This window comes from Cornus florida, unplaced genomic scaffold, assembly GCF_030987335.1.
Source record: "Cornus florida cultivar Cherokee Brave unplaced genomic scaffold, ASM3098733v1 CherokeeBrave_3.0.0_Hap2_Chr01, whole genome shotgun sequence".
Lineage (NCBI taxonomy): Eukaryota > Viridiplantae > Streptophyta > Magnoliopsida > Cornales > Cornaceae > Cornus > Cornus florida.
The window spans coordinates 94,956,110-94,983,545 of NW_026775571.1; the positions used below are offsets into that span (position 1 = coordinate 94,956,110).

A 27,436-nucleotide genomic window follows, 5' to 3' on the forward strand; every position below is an offset into this window, starting at 1 on the left:
TGGAAGAATTGTTTGATGGCAAGAGTAATGTCAGCCCCAACAATAGGCCAAGTTTTTTTTTTAAAAAAGTAGGCATTGTATCCATCTGGACCAGGGGCCTTATCACTACTCAATGAGAACATGCATTGCATGATTTCAGTGTCTGTGAGAATGATTGTAAGTGATGGGATAAAATGGGGTGGGATTGTTGGCCGGATAAATGGATTTAGGTGGTTAATACCAGGGTAGGAATGAGGATTCTTCCCAAGGGCTGTGGTGAAATGGGACACTATTTCCTGCTTGATGGCCTGCTCAGTGTCTATTAATGATCCGATGTATATATAAGTTTTTCAATTATTTCATGATGTGTCTTTTACAAAAAAATCATATTTTACATGCCTTGGATGTTTCGTGTAATGAATGGACCTTTTTAACATTAAGGCTTGAGAAAATAAAAACATAAAGCAAAAGAGTTTCATGAAATATCCGTGAGTTTTGAACTTTTTTATCCTTAATCGAACAATATGGTGTTCTTAAATATAACTTTTCTAGGGTACTGAAATTGTAAGACCAAAGATGAATGTAACATGTACAAAGCTGGTACTCCTAAATTGGAATTCATATTCTGGTGCGGGTCAGTACTAATTTTTAAATGTCCTATAACCAATAACATAAATATAATTAAATGCAAATCACATCTTATGAGGTGGGTACTATATACTGTATTATTTCATCCAACTAATATTATAATTTAAAAACATACAGGTTGCTCATTTAAAAGTATCAAATTCGGTCTTCTGAAGTACTCTAATAAAAAGCCGAAGTCTCATAGGGAATTTCCTGATCAATCAATCAATTTTGATTGGTAACGTTTTTACTATGATAAAGCAGGAGAAGATCAGTGTAATATTATTAGATATCACATGTAAACTAACCATGTACATAAAATGCACATATATATATGTGTGTGTGTGTGTGTGTGTGAGAGAGAGAGGCGAAAAAGAATGGCATTTGAAATATAAAATAAAGAGAAGCAATTATGAAACTACTTGCTCAAAAATTGCAGCCAAAATCAAATAAAACAATTCTTACCTCTAAGCAAATATATCACTAGATGACTATAACGAGAAGTTATTATATGATCTTAGGACTATTTTGTTAACTTAGCAGTAGCTTTGTTACAAAATTGCATCACCATTCTTTTTTTCCCAGCTACCTGACAAGGTCCCAAATGCCATAAATTTTGGTGGCTCATCACCACCACCTTGTTTGACCACAAACTTGGGGGGACTGGTACACACACACCATTCTTTTTTTCCCAGCTACCTGAAAAGGTCCCAAATGCCATAAATTTTGGTGGCTCATTACCACCACCTTGTTTGAGAACCACAAACTTGGGGGGACTGGTACACACACACACACACACCATTCTTTTTTTCCCAGCTACCTGACAAGGTCCCAAATGCCATAAATTTTGGTGGCTCATTACCACCACCTTGTTTGAGAACCACAAACTTGGGGGGACTGGCGCACACACACACACACACCATTCTTTTTTTCCCATCTACCTGAAAAGGTCCCAAATGCCATAAATTTTGGTGGCTCATTACCACCACCTTGTTTGAGAACCACAAACTTGGGGGGACTGGTATACACACACCATTCTTTTTTTCCCAGCTACCTGAAAAGGTCCCAAATGCCATAAATTTTGGTGGCTCATTACCACTACCTTGTTTGAGAACCACAAACTTGGGGGGACTGGTACACACACACATACCATTCTTTTTTTCCCAGCTACCTGACAAGGTCCCAAATGCCATAAATTTTGGTGGCTCATTACCACCACCTTGTTTGAGAACCACAAACTTGGGGGGACTGGTACACACACACACACACACACACACACACCCTCTCTCTCTCTCTCCACAGTGACACGGACACCAAATTAAGGCTTTGCCCAATATTGAGTCCGAATCTTTGTCGTGCACAGCTAGCTCTGTAATGCGTTTGTAGTATAGTAAATGGGATTATGGTATTAAGGACTTATATATACTATTTGGTAGAATAAAAATCATAATGTTTTAAATAAATGAAATTGATCAAAATGCTGACATGGACGTGAAAAACCATATTCGTTTTTGCAAATTACCCTTAGTATTAATTCCATGTACCACTTTTGTGCATGCAAGTACTATTTTTCTGCACAAATGCACCATTCTTTTGCATTAGATACTATTTTTTGTACAGAAATACCACGTTTTGTATACATGTCTACAAAAAATAAAAATAAAAAAAATAAAAAAAATAAAAATAAATTGTACTTTCATGCACAAAAAGTGGTAATTATGTGCAAAAAAGTAGTACTTCCATAGACAAAAGTGATATCTCAAAAAATGAAGGGTAATTTGGATAATCAATAATATTTTTTTATATTCACATTAACAGTTTGATCAATTTCATTTTTTCAAAAGATTAGTACTTTGACTCTAGTAAATATGCTTCATAAGTCCATCTATATATAATAATCCCATAATAAATTGTGTTGAAAACATTTTTCAACAACATTATTTCTAATTTCAACATTAGTATTTTAACATAAAATCACTCTTCAATAATTCAAAACAATTTACAATTAGGACAAGACTTCTCTACTCATCGAGTAGGTCTTCCCTAATTACTACTAATGTGATCCAATCACAAATGTACAAATAGTCTCTATTGAAATGTATATTATATATATGTATTATATTTTGTTTCCTTTTTCCTTCTTTCCTCCTTAAATTAGTGAATATAATAAAAATAATGTAGTCCTTTTGGCTTTGTGCTTGTTTCATTTTTTGTCTCTCTTCAACTTTAACGGGTAGCGTTCTCATTGAATGGTTCTACGATTTCATTGTCACCAAAGTCGGTCAAATTGAATATGAAATTGAATTATGACATAGCGTACCATGAGACCCAAGACTATTAGGGTGAGATTAACCAGACTGGATGGGTTAAGGGTACCATGAGACCCAAGACTATTAGGGTGAGATTAACCAGACTGGATGGGTTAAGGGTCAATGTCAGATTCAAGGCACTAAAGATTGGGGACACTGGTAGCATTCTCATAAGATAGGTTACAGGTAGCATTCTCATTGAATGGTTCTACGATTTCATTGTCACCAAAGTCGGTCAAATTGAATATGAAATTGAATTATGACATAGCGTACCATGAGACCCAAGACTATTAGGGTGAGATTAACCAGACTAGATGGGTTAAGGGTCAATGTCAGATTCAAGGCACTAAAGATTGGGGACACAGCCATAGCCAGATGTCCTCCTCCTAGCGATCTCGCTCGAGAAAATATACAATACGCTAGGGTATTTACTCATGGTATCCTAAACCCACGCACATTCGTGAAAACTCTTAATTTATCTTGATACATGAGAAATGATAATTTTTTAAGAAAAAACGTGATCATGTATTGAACAGTTAAATCACATATAAAATATCTTTGGAGTAATGGAGTATTATATACTTTTTTCTATCGAGCCGGATCACATAGGGCTGGATCTAAAATTAAAAATAAATAAAAAAATAAAATTATCTGCAAGAATAAGAGAAACACTACCATTTTGATTCTTGAAAAAAGAAAAATACAAACAATGTTAACCGCAGTAGCAACGTTAACCCTTTTATACATTTAATTTGAAGTAAAGCTACTAAAATTTGTGAATTCAGTAATGCTCCTTTGTATTATAATTTGGATAGGTCTCAAAATTTTATACCATTACTTTTTATTATTTTGTTTATAAATTTAACATAGTACCTTTTTATTTTTTATTTTTTTGCTTTAAACTTTTAAAACAACCTTTTCACAAGTTTGGTTACCAACTACCAACAACTTTGTGCCACCAAAGATTAAATCATCCAATTTTTATGTATCCTAATGTTATTTTATATGAATATTATGTAGTTATAAAAATTTTGTATTTTGAGTTATTCAGGTTATAAAAATTTTGTATTTCGAGTTACGGGTAGTGCCCTATCCGATTAGCGATATAAGAATTCTCACCTCAATAAATTTAGTGTATTGAAAACAAATTTATTTATGTTGAAGGCACCTATAACACAAGATTCCAACTTCTTGCGAAGTAAAATGGTGGAGTACACTCCAAAGAGATCGGTCCTCTGCGTGAAAGGATAGGGTTATAGTAGTTAATTATTAGAGATCAGTCCTCTGCGTGAAAGGATAGGTTATAGTAGTTATAGGTGCCTTCAACGTAAATAAATTTGTTTTCAATACACTAAATTTATTGAGGTGAGAATTCTTATATCGCTAATCGGATAGGGCACTACCCGTAACTCGAAATACGAAATTTTTATAACCTGAATACTCCAACATATATGTTCAGCTCATGCTTATTGGGGTTGGCTTTAATTATTTTTGGCTTCCCTTTTATTTGTATATATAGTGTTTGAGCTTGATCTTGTTGGGCTGTTGTACTGCTTTGTAAATGTTAGGTTGATCTAAATGTTGGTGAAATTCATCTTTGGTCCTCCTGTTTCAGCACCTTAGATAAGGGAAATTTAACAACACTACATCGTTAGATGAAGGATCAAAATGTAAAAACTCATGGATATTACACGAAATTATTTTGCTTTAATTGTGTTTAGTTTCTCAAGTCCTACTGGTAAATAGGTCCATTGACTACATGGAACTGTCCAAGGCATGTGTAATAATTGAAAACTCATGAAATAATTGAAAAAACTCATATAAGTTCCTAACATTAAATAACGTTGAAAATGATGTAACATAAATTTTGTTTTTAAGTACACCTCGTAACATCTGTTGTTGTAGATTATTGTATTTGTGGTTCTAACATTTCATAACCTTGTCATGCCAACTTCATTTTCTTAAGATGTTCGATATTGATAGTTTTATTTGTGATTTTAATTTTTTAAGATAGTTAATTAAGTTTTAAGTACTTTGCAAATAGCGATTGACACATTGTCTTAATTTAGATTTTAGAGTACAAGATCCAGGTATATATTTTATTCTCCCTTATTGTGACATGAAATGGTGTACATTGTAAAGTAGTACTTGTATTCTACTTCGCCAAATTCAAATTAGATATATTTACTGAAAGAAAAAAATATTTAAGTTGGATATGATACTAAATTATGGCATAGCTAGCTACCATCATATCAATGACAATTAGGACGTGAGAGTGGCGGGACGAATTTAATGGATTTGGAGTGTTAAGGGGCCACTGTCAGATTCAAAGTAATGTCAACTCGAGTTAAACTCAAGTTTTAAGTATGTCAAATTGTTTATGAGATTAAAGAGCATCTAGTTTAGTGGTATAAATTATGCATTCTCTTCAGAAGGGAAGGAGTTCGGGTCAGGTGGTCAAAAAAAATTATGTGAGTGGCATTCTTAACAATGCAAAAAAAAAAAATAAAAACTAACTGTTAGAGATTTTTTTTTTGGGAATTGTTTTGGTTATTAAAATCTTCAATTATTAAAAAAACAAAGGACTAAAGCATATACATTACACATTACACATTGAAATTATATACATTTAACTTAAAATGAAATTATTTAAACTTGTGAATTCAATAATGTTACGTTTGGATTATAATTTTCAAAGGATTGAAATTTTTTATAGTTTGTATTATTTTGTTTATAAATTTAATTTAATATCGGTTATTATTATTTTGCTTCAAGCATTTAAACCAACTTTGTCACAAGTTATATTAGTAATTATCAATAACTTTATGTCAGCAAAGAATAATCACCCAATTTTAACCTTAATCTTGCTTTATATGAATAATATGTTGTCCTAAAAATATAAAAATTAATTAATTACAGAAATTTTTGTTCAAATTTCATCCAAAATACTTTTGACTTCCAAGATTTAAAACTCAATTTCAATATCAACTATTGGGCCCATCATAAAATACTTTTGGGGTCTCCTTGTGACGTGAAATGGAGTACACAAATGTAGGGCCAACTGCCTTGGAGGACTGAAGCTGTGTTTGGATTGGGCCAATCATGTCTGATCCTAACCCCAAAACTCATATCAGGCTGTTCTAGGGCCCACAAAACCTACAAATGTAGTAATATATTTGACTTGGGTGACTGGTTTCAGGCTATACTATGAAATGGAGTGGGTTCAAAATCTCATATAACAGCTTTGTTGATGATGAGGTCATTCCAGGAGGAAGGACAGATGAAATTCATACCCATTCAATCAACATTCTTCGTTTTAATTTATTGAAAGCAATTTATTATTTGAATGGTGAATGTGAATGTTGAATGTTGAACCAATTTAATTTATCCTTAAAAATTTTTATATTTTTTTACAGTTGCAATATAATTTTAATTAATGATAGTAAAATTTATTCTCTCCATAGGTCGAGTGAAATCAAATCATGTTAAATATTGTGTAATTGTTTGTTGTTTTGTGATTGAATTTTTATGTTTGCTTGTGATTTGTTTTGGTTGCGATGAACAATGCGTATTTTTATGCATCGATCGACAAGTATACAAACAAGAATCAAAATTTAACTATTACATATAGAGCGAAACAAGCTGAATGAAACATATTCCACATTAACCACACTGATGCAACAAATTATTATATGAAATGCACTATATATTACAATAAGCAAATAACTTTAAACACATCACCCAGACTCCAACAATCTTTCTTCCTCACAGCAGAAAGAACATAGCTTCTCACTGAAGACTTAATATATATATATATATATATATAAATGTTATATTATATTAGAAGGCGGGTCTTCCACTGTGACCTAAGTACATAACCTTTCTGCATGACAGACCGTGGGACAAGCACCTCAAGATCTGTCTTTGAGTGGGAGAGGTTGAATGAGTACAGCTAGGACCTGTTCCCGAGTTTCTCGGTCTTGAACACCAAATCCATCCCCATTTTGGTAGATGAAATTTGCCACTCGTGCCGTGTTTGTAGTATACCTTAAAAATGGTTTCAGTGACTCAGCTTTTTGGTCAACGCATTCACTGTTTATTTTCTTCCATGTACTCCTTATTATGCTTCTAATGTGCTTCCGAGCTATCTCCTCAGGAACATTAGCTTCTCGCATGAAACATAAAATCGAAGAAGGCGCGTCACCTCTCTCTAGCTCAGCCTGTTCAAATATATATATATATATGTTCAGTCACATAAAACATGTAAAGTACAGGTATCTAGGAAAAATCGGTCTAAGTTTCTTTTTTTAAATTAACATGATTTATTTATATTGAAAACCTTAATTTCAAGAAGATCATAATTACCGATGATGTCCCAAGGTCATTGCAAAGTCGAATTATGAGTGACGTATAGTACACAAGGTCATGACCATTTTCTAGAACATCTGTGACCTCCTTTGTGACCTCTTGTGTAAAAGAAAGAAGTGCATGAAGAGAAAGCACGGTGCCAGACGATGAAATCCACCCATTGTCGAGATACTCTTGCAGGGATGGTGTATAGCCCTTGTGGTACCACTTTGCTTCCACAAGTAAGGCTTTACAAAAATCTGCCCACTGAGATAACAACAAAGATCGATTTTCGTCAAGATCGAACTCAGACTAGCTAATAATGAGAGCTATATATAACTAAATGTTAGTATATATATGACAAAAAAATAGTTGTCATGATCAAGTGGTATACCACTTTCTGCAAATGAGGCAATACTGAGTTCCAACCCTTCTCTTTCTTAATTTCGTTAGCAACTTCATTGGTGGTATTATAGAGTGCTTCATAGCAAATCTTCATACATTCTGGAAGGTGTTGAACCTCCTTGGGATCCCACCTGAAATTGAAAAATCAATAAAGATATTGATAGATGCGAAGGCTTGCTTGGTTTGCCATACAGAAAATAGAAAATTGTTTTAAGAGAAATTATAAAAGACGATATTCTGAAAACATGCCTTTTTATAGTGAGTTTTTGAAAAGCAGTTTTCAAAAACAGTCAAGGAAGATTTTTGTACAGTTTACGAATTTTCAGTTTTAAGAAAACAAGGGTTGTTGATTTATTGTGATCAATATTCATCTGCAGATACTGACCTATCTACTGCATTAGTGAAGCACTCTAGTTCTTCCAGTGAACCGTAGACATCGTAAACATCATCAATAACTATGATAAAAGTAATGGCTTTGGTTAACCATTTTCTAAAATTTCCAAACTGAGGTTCGAAAGCAACTCCCACTGCCCACAGATAACTTTCAACCACTCGGTCCCTAGTAAACTTCAGATTTTCTGCCAGACCAAGATTCTTCCACCACCTGAATGAAATATTAATATCAAGATATTAATCTCTTACTTTTGTTTTTGTTTTTGTTTTGTGTGTGCATGTGTGTGTGTGTGGTTGTGTGCAGTTGTATCGGATAATTACATGCATGTGAGGTTCTTTTGTCATTACCTAGCTGTCACGCCAAGATCTTTTTGGTGTATGGCTTGAACCATGTTGAAGTTAAATTTTGCCAATTCAAGTAAAATGGGGTTTGTGTTATCCTCTTTCTCAAGCGCAATTATCTGCCTCCTCACGTTGTACCACTGCACTCTCCAGTTCAATGGAAGCTCTACTTCATGGCTCAATTTTGTGATAACTTCACTAGATAAAGCATTAGCATCATCCAATATGTTTTCACCTTCGAAGCCCAAATTCGAGGCGTCAAAAAGCTCGATCATTGCTTTAACATCAAATTGCGCATGTGTTCCTTTCATGAATTCATCCTTCTCGTCCACGAACCCTCTGAACATATCTGTGTTTCAAAACTAGTTTTCCAATGTTACTATATACTTACTAGAAATATATATTCTATGAGATTTTTACTGTAAATTTAGAAGTAAATTCATTTGCTCACCTTGAGAAACGCTGTAGCCGTGCTGCCTGAGGAGCCTAAAGCATAGTGCAGTAGCATAGAGGTCGTCCTTTACACTTGGACTGTTGGATACTATGTTGTCTAGGGCTTCTTTGATTTCCTCCTCGAATAGGTAAGACAGGCCAAGTTTTTCTATCTTGTCAGTTAGCTCCAACTTAGCCACTTGGTCCAATGCTTTAACAAACATCATCTTAATTTCCTCTTTCTGCTTCTCCATGTGTGCATTATACTCCTCATCCTGATATAACAAATATATATATATATATATATATATATATATATATATATATTGTTATTACAATGGAAGTTCCTTCAAACCTTTCCGCATAAAGAAACAGTTTTGAGATCATTTACTTTGTATAAAATTATGTTAATTTGTCCAATACATTCATCAGCGTACAAGATAAATACCGGCTAATGTTATCTTTTTGTAACATTGCTCGAAAGTTATATACATTACATAACTTGTACATAATACCAAAAGTTTACCTAATGGCATAACCTCCTCGTCCTAAAAAAGGAGGAAAGAAGTCAGTGTTGAAAATAAACTTGATTTTAGTATTTAGTATTTTCAAGTATTTTTGTATCCATGATGCATGTGTTAATTTAGCATGTTAGTGGGTAGTAAATTGTCTTAGTGGGAGTTAAGGTTATGTAAAATAAAGAGTCATGAGAGTTAAGCCTAACAAATACTATGTTAGTGAGAGTTATGCATATTGAAGATTATGTTAGTGGGAGATAGGAGAGTTATGGACATTTAAATGTAATGGTTACACATACATATGTGAGGCCTATATATTCATGTACTCTAGTCAAATAATAGATCAAGTAAAATAAAAAGTATTTTCCTCCATTTCTATTCTCTTCGAAATAGTATAGTGTTGTGTGTGTAACTAGGCCACTATTTCCAACAGTCAGGTCTGGCAGAAATGTGTATGAGTACTTACGCAAACAAAAAAAAAAAATTAAAAACAAACTAATGTCATAAGGTATGATGCAAGATTAATTAAGTTAGCAATCTCACAGTGTATTCACTTCTGAGAGACTGAAGGAGTTCATATTTCCAAATATTTGGCTTGTAGTTCGCGGATCTCCTTTCGGAGATTTGATGTGCCATATTGAAGGCTTCAGCCTTCTTTTGGCACTGAACCAATTGCTCATCACTGGGCACTACTCCATTAGTGCAATCCATTATTTGGTTTACTAGCTGTGTGTGAAGGAAAGGAAAATAATGATCAATAATGTGTAACTACTGGTGAGAGACTATGCTTTGAGACCTACACTGGTCATGTTTATATATACAACGCTCAAATTGATCTACAATGTGGAACACGTTACCTGGTCCCTATTGATTTTGGTAGTATTAAGATATTTATTTTATTGTGGTCATGTAGGTTGAGTCAACTTCAAAGAAAGTGAAAAACGAATCACTAGTTCCTTCGGGTAATGAAAAACTGTGTAATAGTGTTGAAGTAAAAATAATGACGTTCATAAGAAAGGTTCTCTTCTATGCCTTGCTATCTTTATGTGTTTAACGCGATTGAATCGTATTTTGACACAATAGATATTATATATATTTATGTATAAAATTGATAAAATATGACATAATGTCACCCTAAATTTGTAAAATAGTATAGTATTATATAATGTCCCCCGAATATTATTTTTTTCTTAATTTTTAACACAATTAAATCTAATTTTTTCAGCCTCTAAACTAGAAGTTTTATAATACTCTGGGTAGGACACCCCAGGGTTTCCCAACCATTGTATCACCTATGGTTTCGCCTTGTTTTAATGCATTATTTCAAGTTGAAAATAATGGTATTAAAATTAAAAATAATAACATTAAAGATTTTCAACACAATCAAATCTAATCTTTACAGCCTCTGAACCAGAAGTTCTACAGTACTTTGGTGTACGGCATATTCCAATTATTGGATCATTTAGCAGGTGAGCTCCGCCACCGCATTCAAAAACTAATGTTGTGTTCGGTAGGAAGAAATGAAGAGGTGTGGAAAGAAAAGATGGCAGAAAAAATGAATTTTCTTTATTCCTTAGAGATGATAGAAAGAAAGGAGAATAAGAAGAATGACATATTCTTCCAACTTTACAAATTTTCATCCAAAAAAATGAGAGAAGATATGTGGACTATTTTAGAAGTTTTAAATTAAATACTATTCTAAATTATACTAGTTTTAAGTTACAATACTATCCTCTCCATAGATTCCAATGTTATACTAGTAAATATTATTGGATATAATGATAAAAACCACTAAAACTTTCTCTCTCCTTCTCTCTTAACTAACATAGTTAACTTATAAATTTATTTTCTTGTTTCTATCCAACCGAAAAAATTACAAAATTTCATTATCTTGAAATGTCGCATCCATTCATTTTTCCCTCTTTCACTCAATTTTTTTCTTTACAACGGAATAGAGCATAAGAGATTTGGGTATTGGGGTATTCTAGAATTTTCAATTTTGCGCGGGTTCAAAAGAAATCTTCAGTCAGCAAAGTCTTTGGTGTCCTCGTCATTGAGGAGACTACATCTATGAATACAAGAAAGGACAAACAGAAGTTTGTGATTCTCAAACAAGCAGCCTAAGAAAATTTCCTTGTAGCGCGTGTCCTTTTGTCCCATATACAATGGCGTCAGGTGGTAGGGTTCGTGGTGATAATGAGGTGTGAAAATTTCTTTGTAGCGCGTCCTTTTGTTGGCGTCAGGTGGTAGGGTTCGGGTGATATTGAGGTGTGAAAATTTCATCCACATATGCTATTTCAGAACAAACAGAACTGTAATGATTCAATCCGTGACAAAATAATTGATAACAGCTAACGTCAGTGTTAAGTTAGCACCCTGTAATGGTACATTTACTGAGAGAACAATTGTGCTAGTATTAGATTTTGGCAGTAATTTTTGAAGGCAGTTGTCTAAGAATTGCTTCTCTTTAATTAATTTATATTTCAAATGTCATTCTCAACGTTGGTTGTGATACCCCTTAATTTTGGAACACGGATTGATCAACTCCGCGCACAAAATCAAGGGATATCAAAACAATTTAAGTATTTAACAAGCACAGAATACAAAGATGAATAATAAAGAATAAATAAACCGCTAAAGAAAACTAATAAATAAATATTACTTAATGATTCTCCAACAATTACAATTCGGAAATCCCATAACTCAAGAACCCCTTAAAACATTATCCAATAATCCAATACTATTTAAAAATACACAAGATAAATAGACGAATGACAGTCTCCCAGCTGCGGATCCTCAACCTCGAGACTGGAACCTCTAATAACCTGAAAAATAAATCGTGGGTTAAACCCTACGAGCAAGTTCACTTTACCAGGCCTCTGAAAACCAATAAGCAGATCATCTCTGATCAAAACCAAACCTAATAAAGTTTCAACTTTAAAGCACGATATACATGTCTATATATAATTATATATACTATACTAATCACATCCATTATTAGGTTTATTAAATTTCCATACCTATTAAATAATTATTAAAATAATATTCATACCTAGACCAATCTACCATTTCATTTTATAAAAACTCCTTTGACCTTAATCCCATCCTAGTCAGTTGTTTAATCATTTAAACAACAAATTATAATAAAAGAAATACTCTATTTAATCCCAACCCGATAATGATTTTAATTGTTTAAATCACATATCCAAAATCCAAGTTTTGACAAATCATCCACGTCTTCCCCAATATTATTTTATTAATGTAAAATAATACACTAACCAGTAAGTACTAAACTATTCTCATTTAAGAATATCTAACCCTAATCCAATCCATACATACAACAACTATAGATGATATTTTAATCATTTAACACATAACAACGTAATTATGCTTTGGCAAATCAACCATGCCATTGTAAATATTTTTATTTATATATTGGCAATTCAACCATGCCTCCATAAGTATATTTATTTATACATTGGCAATTCAACCATGCCTCCATGTATGTATATTTATACATTGGCAATTCAACCATGCCTCCACAGGTATATTTATTCATACATTTAATTAGCAATTCATCCATACTTTCCATATATGTATTCTATTCATACAAATATTTAGGTAATATATTTAATCATTTGACAATTCATCCATGCCCACACTTTAACCATGAATTAACTTTAAAATTAACAATACGCTAAATCATACATAGCCATCACATGCATATTATACGCATATCATTAATTTAACAACCAGCCTATTAAGATATGCCAAATAAGAATGATAATATTAATCATCTTAAATGATTTATATATATATATACCTACACATATGTTATTTAATGTATATATGTGTTTAACACCTTCTTTAATAATCCTTGATTATTTAAAATCAATATACATACATACATACATATATATATATATATATATATATATATATATATATATATTCATCCTTCCATACAACTCATAGGCAAATTAAATATATATATATATATATACTTCCTTCCATAACAAATTATTAATTTATTATATTTACACCAATTAGTGCAACTAAATATGTCAGAAATAGTTTCCTTTAAATACTCCATATTGGTTTAAATAGTTTTCCGACACTTTCTCACTAAAACATAAATATCTCCTAGTAGGATGGGAATCTGATAATGAAATTGGTACCATTGGAAAGAAGACGAAAAATCCTTGAATTTGAGCTCAAGAATGACCCAATTTCGATTTAAAATGACTAAGTTATGACCGTTTTAATTTCTAGTGTCGAATTAGGCCAACATAGTTTCTCACGCGCGCCCACGTGCTTACTATGCACTTGCACGCGCTGGATTCAAGCCTCCTTGTGTGCTGGTATTGGCTAAGCTCTTTCAGCTACCGTGAGCTCACCACACTGAATCCATCACTTCCTTTATGCCGCATCCAATGGTCATAAATGAGTGCGCAAATGAACACGCTCACACTAGATTATTTTCTATTAACTATAATAGATCTAAGGTCCAGATCAGCGAGTGCACCATCTTCTCATGGTCTGCAATACACCAAATAATCCCATAGTTGACCAGACCACTTCTATGGTCCAGATACACATGCGCACCAAAGTTTTATGCGCCGCGATGCACCATATCAATTCACATAAGTTTAATTAATCAAATGGCCCTAATTGGCATATACACCCTATTATCCTACACCGCGCCGCACTGGATCAATTCTTTATTGTGCCGCCGCTCCACATGCACCAGTTACCTAGTATATATATATATCCTAACAAATAATAGGAAAATAAATCCTAATAAATTCCTAAAAATATCAGAAAAATTCCAGAAAATTACAGAACAATTCTAGAAAATAAAGAAACCATAATTAACTCTCTTGGGTCACAAATCCACCTATAGATTGATTTTAAAATATACATAACACCTATATATATCAATTAAAATCCAATAATCTAAAAATCAAATATAATAGTTTATACTTTTTAATTATTCCGATCTAACCATAATTTTTAAACAAATAAATTTAATTAAAGCCTTGATACTCAAGGTGAAATCCTTATGAGTTCTAAGAGGAAAGTTAGAGAAAACTCGCCTGAAGGTTTCGAAACGAAACCAACGCTTTAAGCTTTAATTATCTCTTCCAATTCCGACGTCCTCCTTTTCAGATCCGACCTCCTCCTTGTCAGTCCTTCTTCTTCCTCTCTCTCTGTCTGTTTTATTTTTCTAACGTGTAAAACATTTAACCCTAAAGCCTTATGTCTATTTTTATACACCTTAAATTCCAAATCCTATTCCAACTAGTATTATGAATTAAAATAATAATCTTTAAATAATTTATATCTATAAACATATATATATATAAATATATATTCCTTCCATAATTAACTCATTAGTTAATTAAATCATATATACTTATACATATCAATAAATATATATCTATATATATATCTTTCCATAACAATTATTAATTAATTATATTTATATATAATTATATATATATATATATAATTGATACAAAAGTGATCATTTAAATAATTAAATAACCACGGACCTTCATTAATTAACCCAATAAGGTTTCATACAAGCCCAAACCACATCTTTTGGTCCAACTTTCCTTAAGCCCAATCCAATTAATTTAAATAAATAAGATAATTAATTAAATACAGAAATTAAAATACTAATTACATGAAGCACATAAACAAACAAGAATTTACAACTAAGTCATATAATACCAATAAAATCAACACACCAATAATTCAATCAATAATCAACCACACAAACAATCAATCATCATACATAATCACGAAATATAACTTAATTAAAATAAGATAATTAATCTAGCACTTAATAAAATAAAATAAATCATTGAAAAATAAAATAAAATAATTAATCCTAATTAATAAATCTTTTAAAATTATCGGGGTATTACACTGGTGCATTCCATTGTTTACGAAAAATTTCGTTTCTATCTCTCCTATATGTATATATGTGTATAATATGTATATATTATGTACGTATTTAATTTAGAACTGTTATACAAATTTGATTATATTTTCGCTTGTCACTTGAGATTCGGTAAATTTAGAGTTTTATTCATATCCTGCTTGTATTCGAGTCCATTGAAGATTGCATTTTTAATGATCAAATAAAATAGATCTTATTTCTTTTACATCAAATTCAAATTTAAATGAGAAAAATTTCATATTACACTTTGAAGGGATTAAGACGTTTGTGGAGTGTTGTTGATCTACCAGTTATCTTTTTACAAAGTTCGATACATAAGTTTGAAGTCGAGAGTTGTTGAACGAAAAATTGCAAAGTCAAGAACGTTTAGCGAATTGAGTCTTGGTAGAGCGAAGGGATTTAAGTCTAGGTCAAAGTTTCGTGTACTTTACGTCATACTTAGTGAATTTTTTTACGGACAAAACCTCTAGATTTTTTAATTAATTTTCTCGTTAAAATCCGATATCTCTCTAAACTTTACTCGCTTTTAATTTACATGTGATTATTTAATTAATCAATAATTTTAGTAAAGTAAATTGAACGGAGAAATATGTGATTAAATCTTCTCTAATTAAATACCCAAACTTTTCACAATCTATTTCGCTGCACAATTCAAATGTTGGTCTCAACTTTTTTTGTACGGGATTGAATGTATTACCGCTTAGAGTTTGACTAATTATTTGTCATTTCATATACCCCAATGCATCATTAGAGATGTAAGATTGTTAACATATTGGAACTACTGCAAAATGAATCCCTCATGAGATGCCTGTTAAATTTTAACATTGTGATTTGTGCTTGGACTACGACTAGTGTGAACAACAAACATGACTCCGTGAACTTCCTCAAATAAAATGTTTGGAACTGAATGAACGTGCATAAATAAACAATCATGTACGCAATTCCATTGACTGAAGTTGCGGCCTTGTGGTAAAGTATGAGTACTAGTTTGCCCTCTGTCCAGATTGACTTTAATTGGGCTATCTCAATGTACAAACACTCTAGTCGGTGCACCATTGACTGAAGTTGCGGCCTTGTGGTAAAGTATGAGTACTAGTTTGCCCTCTGTCCAGATTGACTTTAATTGGGCTATCTCAATGTACAACACTCTAGTTGGTGCAAGGTTTGAAGAGGGTCAGATATATATCGTCTTACCTATATCTCATGGAATGACTATTTTTTGTTTTAAACTTGTGACCTTCAAATCACAATGGAGTAATATTACTATTTCTTGTTTCGAACTCGTGATTTCCAAGTCAAATTGATTAAGGAAACTATTTTCTGTTTTAAATCTGTGACCTCCAACTCACAATAAAATAACCTTACATTTTCTCAAGAAGTCCTAACATTAATTCGCGCCTTTGAAGCGTCATAATGACTGCTTTCGATTATCTTATTTGTGATTCTAACATTTAATTATGCTATTGATTATCTTATATGTGATTCTAACATTTTATAACTTTGTAGTTTTAGCTAATTTATTTATTATTTTTTTTTCAAAAGGTTAAACAAATTTACACAAGCATATGAAACTTAAACTCTCAACTTTCTTTTTGAAAATGTGAATTTGTACGGTGGAACTATTGTCATAAGATTTTGGCATGAGTGAACAATAGAAGATACCAAATTGAGACGGCCTAACAAAGAGAGTTCCAATTTGATAACCTGTAATGTGAAGTGAATGGATGGGTTCATATTGACGTTTAATGTTTTCTGCTGTTCTTATTATCAATTTGGATTTTAGAGGACAGATCCACGTTTTCTGGTGAACATTCAATGGTGGACTACAACGTACGAGAACTATGTAAATATGGGCAATACACAAAGTTTTCATGGAATGGTTTTCGAAGTTGACTAACCAAATTCAAATTGAATGTGACATTGAATTATGGCATAATAATTTGCCATGTGATCGATGACAACCACAAAAGTGGTATTTGGCTGGTTAGAAAGGTTAAGGTATTAATACCAAATTCAAATTGAATGTGACATTGAATTATGACATAACAATGTAACATGTGATCCATGACAATCATTTATGGGTGGTAATTGTATGGTTAGATAGGTTAAGGTATTAATAATGCGATTCGCACCAAATTCAAGTTTCAAAAAATTCACTGCATCTAGATGTTGGAATTAAAATTTTAATAATTAACAAAAAGAAAATTTGTTAGACCCAAAATTATTTTATGTAAAACTTGGGTAAATTTTTTAGTAATCCAAAATACAAGAAAAGTTTAATTTTTATATTTTTGTGATTACATATCATATATATAAAATAATATGTAATCACTACCATTGTTAGATGAAGGATCAAAATGTAAAAGAACTCATGATACTTTAGTATGCCATGTCCTAATCTTGAATATGTCCATTACATGAAACACCAAGGCATGTAAAATTGGATTTATTGTAAGAGACTTAAATAGACAGAGTACCATTCAATTGAAATACCTAATTTGTTTTTTTTTTTCTCAATTGAAATACCTAATAGACAAGTGAAATTTAAGGACACACTATATTGTTCGATGAAGTCAAAATGTAAAAACTCATGATAGTTTAGTATCCAAGTCCTAATTTTGAATTGGCCCATTAATTACATGAAACACCCAAGTCTAAAATATATATGACTTTATTGTTAGAGACTTGGCATTTCATGGAATGATTGAAAACTTTATCTCCATCCAATTGGCGTTGACAACTCCAGCACATAGATGATAGCCTTAAAAGATTTAAACTTAATTTCAGTCTCAATATTGACGTGGAAAATTTTGGGGGGCGGCTCAAATTTCTGAATTTAATCCATCCAACCCCAAATCAATCACATCACATGATTTATTTGTTAATTTTTTTCTCTCAGCTTTAACATTTCCACTTGGACAGCACGTAGATGATAGAGTGGGACTGAGTTGGGCCAAGTAAAACCCAAAACCTACCAGAAAAGTATACGAATTTTGTCAAGGCCCAGCCCAAACCACATAAAAATTAAGAGCTAGATAGGTATTATAATTTATAAATGCAACTTAAAATCTATTTTTATTTTAATTTACTAAAGACGAGTTAAAATTTCACATTTAAAATATATGGCGAAAAAGAATTTCAGTATATCCCTTGGTCTGTGCTTTGACCTCCACGCTAGGAATGGAATACTGAAGCTTCATGTCCCTGGTTGATTCAATCGTGTACCACAATGGTTGTAATTGTTTGTCCTTTGGACTGGGCTTTTGTATTTGACTACCTCAACCTTCTGTGCATTCTCTTTATTTATAAAATTTACCTTTACCTTCCACACACACACACACACACACACACACACACACACACACACAAATCAAAATCAGAAGCGTAGAAGACTATCATTATTTTGTACCAACAAATAATCCTCTTTTTTTTTTTTTTTTTTTTTTTTTTTTTTAAAGTTTCTTGCTACAAAGGTTTTTGACCAAAAGATTTATTTATTTATTTTTGTGCGTTAAATTTGTTGAAAGAAAGATGGGTTAAAAAATCCAAAGGTATACAGGAAGCAAGTTATAGGGAAAAGTGAGGTAGCAGAAAGTCAATCACTACCGTAATATGATTTTGCAGCAAATGATATATTATAATTATTCTATCAACCATGCAGATATTATTTGCTTTGTACACATTTTGTATTTATAGTTTTCAAACGCCTTTACACGGGTAAGATCATTCACACAGCTCTTTTTTGTTGGGCTTCTATTTTTGGTTTTTCGGTAATTATAAGGTCTGTCATATCAAGGGAAGATTCTTTCCCGTACAAATTACAGTTTTATACTTTGAATTACGCACACAATATTTTTACTTGGAGAATGAGGCACAATTAGTACTTCAAAGGATATAGCACCCAATTAAGCAAAGCCGAGGTCCCAATGATGCAAACACATTATCATATGAAATGGACTGTTACAATAAGTAAATAATTTTACACTCATCACCATATTCCTATAATGTTTTTTTCATAAGTTAAAGTAAACACGCACTTAAAATAGAGATTCAAACAATCAGCCTTCCTTTAAGAGAAAAAAAAAAAAAAAAAAAAATCATACCAATAATCTTTCCTCCTCATTAGATAAAACTTATAGGTTCTCACTGAAGTCTCAAAGCTTTAGATAATATATATGTTATATTTCATTAGAATGCGGGTTTTTCATTGTGACACGAAAATAACAGGTTTCAAACAAAAGCGTCAAATGACAGTGATGTTAGGATTTGTGTCCTAACATGTAATGAAATAGGACGTAAGTCATAAAAAGAAGTTGTAAATATCATAATAATATATTTGATCCTAATCAAAAGGAGATGTAATTGAGGAAAGAGACAATCAGCACGGCTTCGGTGAGCCATGGTATCTCCGTATCAGTCAAGAACAGAAACCTTCAGTTCCAGTTCCGGTGAGCATCAGTTAAGCCCAGAAAACCTCAAATATCACTAATTAAATATAATTCGATGCTAACTTTCAACTCTATAAAATATCATTTATTTGCTTTGCTCTTTTTTGGTTTGTCTTTATGTCCATATAACTGTCATTTTGACTATAGGTATTTGTACCTTTAATGACACAAACCACGAAACAGTAAACAGAATGACTAAAATAAAAATTAAAAATAATGATTATATAAAAAACAAAGTGTGTGTGTGTGTATATATATATATAACTGCTTTTCACCAATTCGTACTCTAATCTTCTAAACAATTCCAAATTTTCAACTTTTCGAATCAATCAATCCGAAGATTTGATAAATCAGAGATTGAATCAAAGCAGAAGTGATCAAGAGAGGGATCAGTTACTTTTTGACGAACATGTTTCCGAGATCTGTTCTCGGAGTGGATGTGAATATATCAATGATGGGTCTAGCAAAGGTGGGTCGTTGCCACTCTGATCTGTCGCCGATGCTTCTGGGTCGCGCCGGTCTCCACGTTTGTTGGAGCTTTAGGCTGTTGATTTGGGTATGGATGAGCAAGAGGAGAGAAGATAATGATTTCCTTATTTATTATTATTATTTTTACACTTTTGATGAGATCTACCTTAGTTTATTTTATTTTATTTAGTCATTTCGCAAAATATAAATTATTTTATATATTTTATAAAATGTGCTCGAGTATTTTTGTAAGAAGTCTTGCTTGTACAAATGTCATAGTTTATGATTATTTTTTTGTACATGACTGGTGTAATATGCATTGTAAACATATTATAAAGGTGTTTTTTGCATTTGACCTTGTTATCAATGAAGCAACTTCATGCAATGCACCCCATAAACTGAATTACAACCTTATCTTCAATAGTTACTAAATCTTTAGAAAATAACTTAAGCTATGTTCTGTTGCATATAAATAGAATCGATGGAATTGGAAAAAAATTTAGTTCAATTTTCTCTAATTTTGAACCAAACTTTTCTCTAATTTTATTAATTTTAATTTCAATATTCCAATTTTATGCAACCGAATACAGCCTCTGAACTTTCCAACAGCCACTACAATAACCATGCAAACTCCTTATCTTTCCATAACCTTGTCAAGCAATCGGAAGAGAAATGTTATTTTTTTCACTAGGGCTTCTGAAATTTATTTTATTTTATTTTTTCCTCCTCTATCTATTGGAAAATGTAGTCAACGAAAAAATTAAAACTATTTTTTCTTGTCTAGCTAGATTAAAAATTTACTAAAAAATTGTAGAAAATTCCATTTTATAACTTGAACACATCCATGTTTTATTGTGTTTTTTTTGCAGAAAACTTTGAAGAAAGTTTAGTTACTGAAATCTTAATTTCCTAAATAAAATTTCAATTCTAAAAAATACATTTACTATTTTCTACATCTTCTTGGGTAAGCAAGCAGTTTTATAAAGAAGGAAACAAAGCCCAGATTACAAGGGGCATGCCTCAGGTGTTAGAAAAGTCTAAGAATTCCGAACTAGCCTACTATTGGAGGGAAATCAGTATAAGATAAGGGTTGAAATAATAAAGTTCTCTTCTATTTTTTAAATCGTGCATAGAATTTCTAATAAAATTTAAAAAACTCCTAAACTAACAAAACTTATCAAATTATCCCCAAACCCATGACCTTACCATTAAATGAGTTGTAAATTTTAAAATAATTATTATAACTTTTAGGGTAAAGTACAGGCACACCCCTTGAGGTTTGGCAAAAGGACACTCAGAGGAAACTTATCTGGTTTTTTAGACAAATACACTTCCTGAAGGTTCAAAAATAGGCAAAGACACCCCTTTACATGAAAAATTGGCCAAATTACCCTTTAACATTTTAGGAGACTTTTTTAAACTTTACAATTTAATAAATTGGACCAATCTACCCTCATGAACAATTTATGCATAAAAAAAAAAGTAACCAAAAAAAAAAACTTTATATTGTTCACTTTTTTTTTTATTTTTTATTTTTATTACTTTATAAATATCCCAACTTCTTAAAAATGTAGAAGTCTAAAATGATTTTTTTATTCAATACATATATTTTTAATAAATTATATTTTGCTATTACTTCTTTTCTTTCTTTTTTTTTTCTTTTTTTAAATTAAGATGTTTAATCCTTTTATTTAAAAAAAATTAAACCAATCTCTTTTCCTTAAAAATAAAATATATGGTACCAGTATAACTTTATGCATCTTAAATTATATATCAAATATTATGCATTTCATAATATAAAAGAAAATAGGTACCAGTATAATTTTATGCATCTTAACTTTATGAATATCTTTATTTATTTATTTTTTTTAATTATTATTATTTTTTTCCTTTTTATGTTGGGAAATACATAATATTTGATATATAATTGAAGATGCATAAAGTTATACTGATACCATATTTTATATTTTTAAGGAAAATAGATTGGTTGAATTTTTTTAGATGAAAGAATTAAGCATCTTGATTTGAAAATAAAAAAGAAAAAGAAAAAAAGTAATAACAAAATATAATTTATTTGATATATATGTATTGGATCAAATAATTATTTTAGACGTCTATATTTTTAAGAAGTTAGGACATTTATAAAGTAAATAACAAAAAAAAAGTGAACAATATAAATGTTTTATTTTATTTTATTTTTTTATACATAAATTGTTCATGAGGATAGATTGGTCCAATTTATTAAATTGTAAATTTTAAAAAAATCTCATAAACGGTCAAATGATAATTTGGTCACTTTCTTATTTAAAGTGGTATCTTTATCCATTTTTGAACCTTCAGAGGGTGTCTTTGTCCAAAAAATAGATAAGTTTCATTTGAATGTCTTTTTGCCAAACCTCAGGAGGTGTGATTGTACTTTACCCTAACTTTTAATTTAATATAGCAAGATTAAATTTGAAATTTCACAACCCATTTAACTGGTCTTGAGTTTGAGGGTCACTGATACTTGCTTTGTTTGAAACCAAATTCCTTGGATTTGAATTTGGAAATAGAAAAGGAATTGGATTGTAATTAAAATAAAATTATATTTCAATGCTCGAAAGAAAATGGAATTTATAAAAAAGAATATGAAATAAAATAGACTTTGTACTAGTTTGAGATAATGAATCGTGAAAAGTTGTGAAGGAGGTTGGTAGAATTAGTGATTGAAAACATTTTTAATAAAAGGATAATTTTGTAATTATATTCCAAATGAAATCAAATTCTATCATTTTTCTTGGAATTTGTTCAGCTTACCGATCAATTCCACTTTAAAGTCCCATCATTCCAAACAAGTAATTTTTTTTTTTTTTTTTAAATTTCAACCCTTTTTAATAAAATGATAATTTAGTAGTTTTTGATAAGGTAAAAGTAAGTATATTCATATGTAAAAGATGCACAGTCAAAAAGGGAATGGACTCAATAAAGACAATCAAAATACGGTAATTACAAGATAACCCAAATAAAGCATGGCCAGAAGCCCACATACAAGCCCAACCCAAAGGATGTCAATTCCGGTGGACTCCATTGCAGATTAATCAGGACGACGGCGGGGTGGCTAATGCTTAGTAGTTGCCGTCACTAATCATACAAGTATTAGCGACGCCATATGTGTTATTTGTAATACCATCGGTAATACTGTTATTGCAACAGTAACAAACTCCCCCTAATACTATATTTATTTATTTTATTTTTTTGGGGATTTTACTTGATTTTTTTATTTTTTAAAATTCCAGTTAGGTAACTCTGCATTAGCATGTGCGATGCTAACCCAACGGTAGGACATGTAATGTTCGGGGTATTTCGCCCGTGTTCAAAACCTACCTACATCATTTCCCCACTCCCTTAATCTCTACTCCCTAACCCCACTTACATTGCCCAGTCAAAAAAAAAAACTCTGAAATATTGTATATTAACGTCCAAATCCAAAGTAAGAACTGAAGTAAACCATGAAGATGAAATACTTAAAGCACATGCTGTAAGCCAAATATTCAGCAAAACAAAAGCTTAATACTCAAATGTCTTAAATATTCACGAACTAAGTCAATCTGGTGGTGACGGTTCTGACTAGCACTGCTGCTGCTGCAAGCGAAACCATGACGGCGGCATCTGCTGCTATTGCCTCTAGACTTGTCGGTCTCAAAGTGGGAGAGGTTCATGTGGCGACCTTGTGGGCGGGTGTGTGTGAGCGTGTGCAAGGGGCACCAGTAGGCTATCACACTGGGCGAGCTGCAGGTGCACAATCCCACATCGTCTAGGTGTGGATGGGGTAAGTGCTATATTTAGATTCAACACCCTTCTATGACACAACGCGTTTTAAAGCCGTGATGGCCGTGAACCCATCAGAACTCTGTAGTTAAGCGTGCTTAACTTGGAGTAGTACCAAGATGGGTGACCCCCTGGAAAGGGGGTCGTTACAGTTCAATGAGTAGAGCCAGAACCAGGTCCCGAGTTTCGTGGTCTTGAACACCAAATCCATCTCCATTTTGGTACATGTAATTCGCCATTGTGTGCCATGTTTGTAGTATACTTCAAAAATGGTTTCAGTGACTCAGCTTTTGGGACACATAAAACATAAAATTGACGAAGGGGCATCACCTCTCTCAAGCTTAGCCTGTTGATATTTATATGTTCAATCAGTCATGCTACTATTTTTTTCTTTAAAAAAAGATATACTACTTGCAAAATTACACTCCATGATTCACTTCATAAATATTTTTAATATGTCCATACTCATAAATCGTGAAGAGTGATACTATCCCGGCCAAATCAACCCAAACCGAGCACCATATTATGGGACTATATATGGACCATCGAAAATGATGGGGCCCAGATATACCCTATTGTCTTACTATGGATACACCGACGGGGTAATTTTTACTCGCAGAAACCCCCTCAAGGAATTATTTGTTATTTGTTTCGTTTTGAATAAGAATAATTACCGATGAGGTCCCAAGGTCATTGCAAAGTCGACAGATGAGTGATGTATAGTACACAAGGTCATGACCATTTTCCAGAACGTCTGTGACCTCCTTTGTAACAGAAAGAAGTGCATGAAGAGAAAACACAGGGCCAGATGATGAAATCCACCCATTGTGTAGATACTCTTGCAGGGTGGTGTATAACCCTTGTGGTACCACTTTGCTTCCACAAGTAAGGTTTTACAAAAATCTGCCCACTGAGATAAAGAAGAAAGATTATATATCATTTAAGAATTACTAAAAATAACTAATGTTGATATGACAACGAAAGAGTGGTCCAGTGATATACCACTTTCTGTAAATGAGGCAATACTGAGTTCCAACCCTTCTCCTCCTTAATTTCATCAGCAACTTCATTAGTGGTATTATAGAGTGCTTCAAAACAAATTTCACACATTCTGGAAGGTGTTGAACCTCTATGGGATCCCACCTGAAATTAAAAATCAGTTAGAATGTTGATAATATATACTCCTACGTACTAAACATGACAATGCTCGCCTCCTCAAAGTAAATCTTATTTAAATTCAAAATGGACACATTTCATTCTATTATCTTGCTATCTGCAAATACTAACCTATCTACTGCATTAGTGAAGCACTCCAGTTCTTCCAGTGAACCATAGACATCGTAAACATCGTCAATAACTACGACAAAATTAATGGCTTTGGTTAACCGTGTTCTATAATTTCCATACTGAGGGTCGAAAGCAATTCCCACTGCCACCAGATAAGTTTCAACAAGTCGGTCCCTTGTAAAGTTCATATTTTCTGCTAGACCAAGATTCCTCCACCACCTGAATGACAAAAAATATTAGGATATAATATCTTACATTTGTGTGTGTTTCTGTGTGTGGTTGTTTTCATTTGTATAGGATATCCATGCAAGTGAGATTCTCTTGCCATTACGCACCTAGCTATGGCACTGAGATCTTTTTGGTCTATGGCTTGGACCATGTTGAAGTTAAATTTTGCCAGTTCAAGCAGATAGGATTTGTTTTATCCTCTTTCTCAAGCGCAATTATCTGCCTCCTGACATTGTACCACTGCACTCTCCAGTTCAATGGAAGCTCTACTGCATGGCTCAATTTTGTGACAACTTCACTAGACAAAGCTTAAGCATTATCCAATACGTTTTCACCTTCGAAGGCTAGATCAGAGGCGTCAAAAAGCTCGAGCATTGCTTTAACATCAAATCGTGCATGTGTTCCTTTCAAGAATGCACCCTTCTCGTCCACGAACCCTCTGAACATATCTGAGTTTCAAAACACGTTCTTTAAAGTTACTACTATATACTTACATAGCAAGATATATTCTAAGAGATTTATAGTGTAAATTTAGAAATAGATTCATTTGTTCACCTTGAGAAACGCTGTAGCCATGCTGCCTAAGGAGCCTAAAGCATATTGCAGTAGCATAGAGGTCGTCCTCTACACTTGGACTTTTGGATACTATGTTGTCTAGGACTTCTTTGATTTCCTCCTCAAATAGGTAAGCCAAACCAAAGTTTTTCTATTCTGTCTATTAGCTCCAACTTAGCCACTCGGTCCAATGATTCAACAAACATGATCTTAACTTCCTCTTTCTGCTTCTCCACGTGTGCATTATATTTCTCATCCTGCAATAACAATGAAAAATGTTAATAGCTAGTCAATATCCCCTATATCTATTTGCATTATATTTCTCATAATTAATTACAGTGATCCTCTACTCACATAAAATAATGCATTCCATTTTCAGATTATTTATTATTTTTCAAAATGTTAAGTATTATCTTATTATGCAAATTCCTTTAATCAAATCAACTAAAATATTTTAAAAACCGAACCCTGAGCCATGGGGGAACAGTTTTGAGAGCATTCACTATGTGTAAAAATGTTGCAAAAAAATTAAAAAATATGTTTGTGAGTCCCTCATCGCGCAGTACGAATGCTAGGTAATGAGGTATTTTGTATTATTGTTTGTGACTCATACAATATTGCATAACTATAACACAATAGGAAACATTTATAATAATGAAAGCTATGCAAATTGAATTTCAAATTAAGTTAGCAATCTCACAATGTAATCACTCTTGGGAGATTGAAAGAGTTCATATTTCCAAATGTTTGGCTTGTAGTTCGCGGATCGCCTTTGCGAGCTTTGATGTGTCATATTGAAGGCTTCAGCCTTCATTTGGCACTGAAACCACTTGCTCCTCAGTAGGCACTACTCCATTAGTGTAATCCATAATATGAGTAACTAGCTGATGAGAGACTGTGCTTTGAGACCTACATTGGTCGTGTTTATATAAACAATGGGTCATATTGATCTAGCACGTGAAACACGTTGATGGATCATTATTGATGCAGGTAATATCAATATATTTTACCTAAAAGTAACTGTGCCTCATAAATATATGAAGGCATTACATGCACTGAAAATGAAAGAAACGTACAAGTTTGTGGTCCTCAATCAAGCCGTGTAAGGAAAATCCATTGTCCCCTACATTTATTGTGATTGTGATTCCCTACTCGCTGCACAACAAACATGGCTCCATTAATTGAGATTGCGTTCAGTTACATGAACTTGAAGTTTTAGAATTAAAATTTGTGCAATTGGAGCAAAATAACTCACAAAATAGAACTAAAATTTTCTCCAATTACACAAATTTTAATTAGTTCCAAGGCTCCACCAATTCCATA

The 27,436-nt window shown here is 32.3% G+C and overlaps 1 protein-coding gene and 1 pseudogene across 3 annotated transcripts; both read right to left on the reverse strand.

The window, feature by feature from the left end:
- Positions 1-6,558: 6,558 nt before the first annotated feature.
- Positions 6,559-10,140, reverse strand: LOC132307303 ((E,E)-alpha-farnesene synthase-like). 3 transcript variants are annotated; one of them, XM_059805040.1, is made up of 8 exons: positions 9,896-10,031; positions 9,364-9,382; positions 8,854-9,111; positions 8,409-8,751; positions 8,053-8,271; positions 7,657-7,798; positions 7,281-7,529; positions 6,559-7,135 (listed from the first exon to the last, which is right to left on the reverse strand). In XM_059805040.1, exons 3-8 carry the CDS (start codon positions 9,086-9,088, stop codon positions 6,827-6,829), a joined length of 1,497 nt encoding a protein of 498 aa, XP_059661023.1. In that variant the 5' UTR covers positions 9,089-9,111; positions 9,364-9,382; positions 9,896-10,031; the 3' UTR covers positions 6,559-6,826. The 3 variants fall into 3 exon arrangements, with proteins under 3 accessions (XP_059661023.1, XP_059661015.1, XP_059661009.1); XM_059805032.1 differs by lacking the exon at positions 9,364-9,382 and having other exon boundaries at positions 7,281-7,478; positions 8,854-9,109; positions 9,896-10,140; XM_059805026.1 differs by lacking the exon at positions 9,364-9,382 and having other exon boundaries at positions 8,854-9,109; positions 9,896-10,140.
- A 12,886-nt stretch (positions 10,141-23,026) lies between these two features.
- LOC132277988 ((E,E)-alpha-farnesene synthase-like) lies at positions 23,027-26,927 on the reverse strand (annotated as a pseudogene).
- Positions 26,928-27,436: the final 509 nt, after the last annotated feature.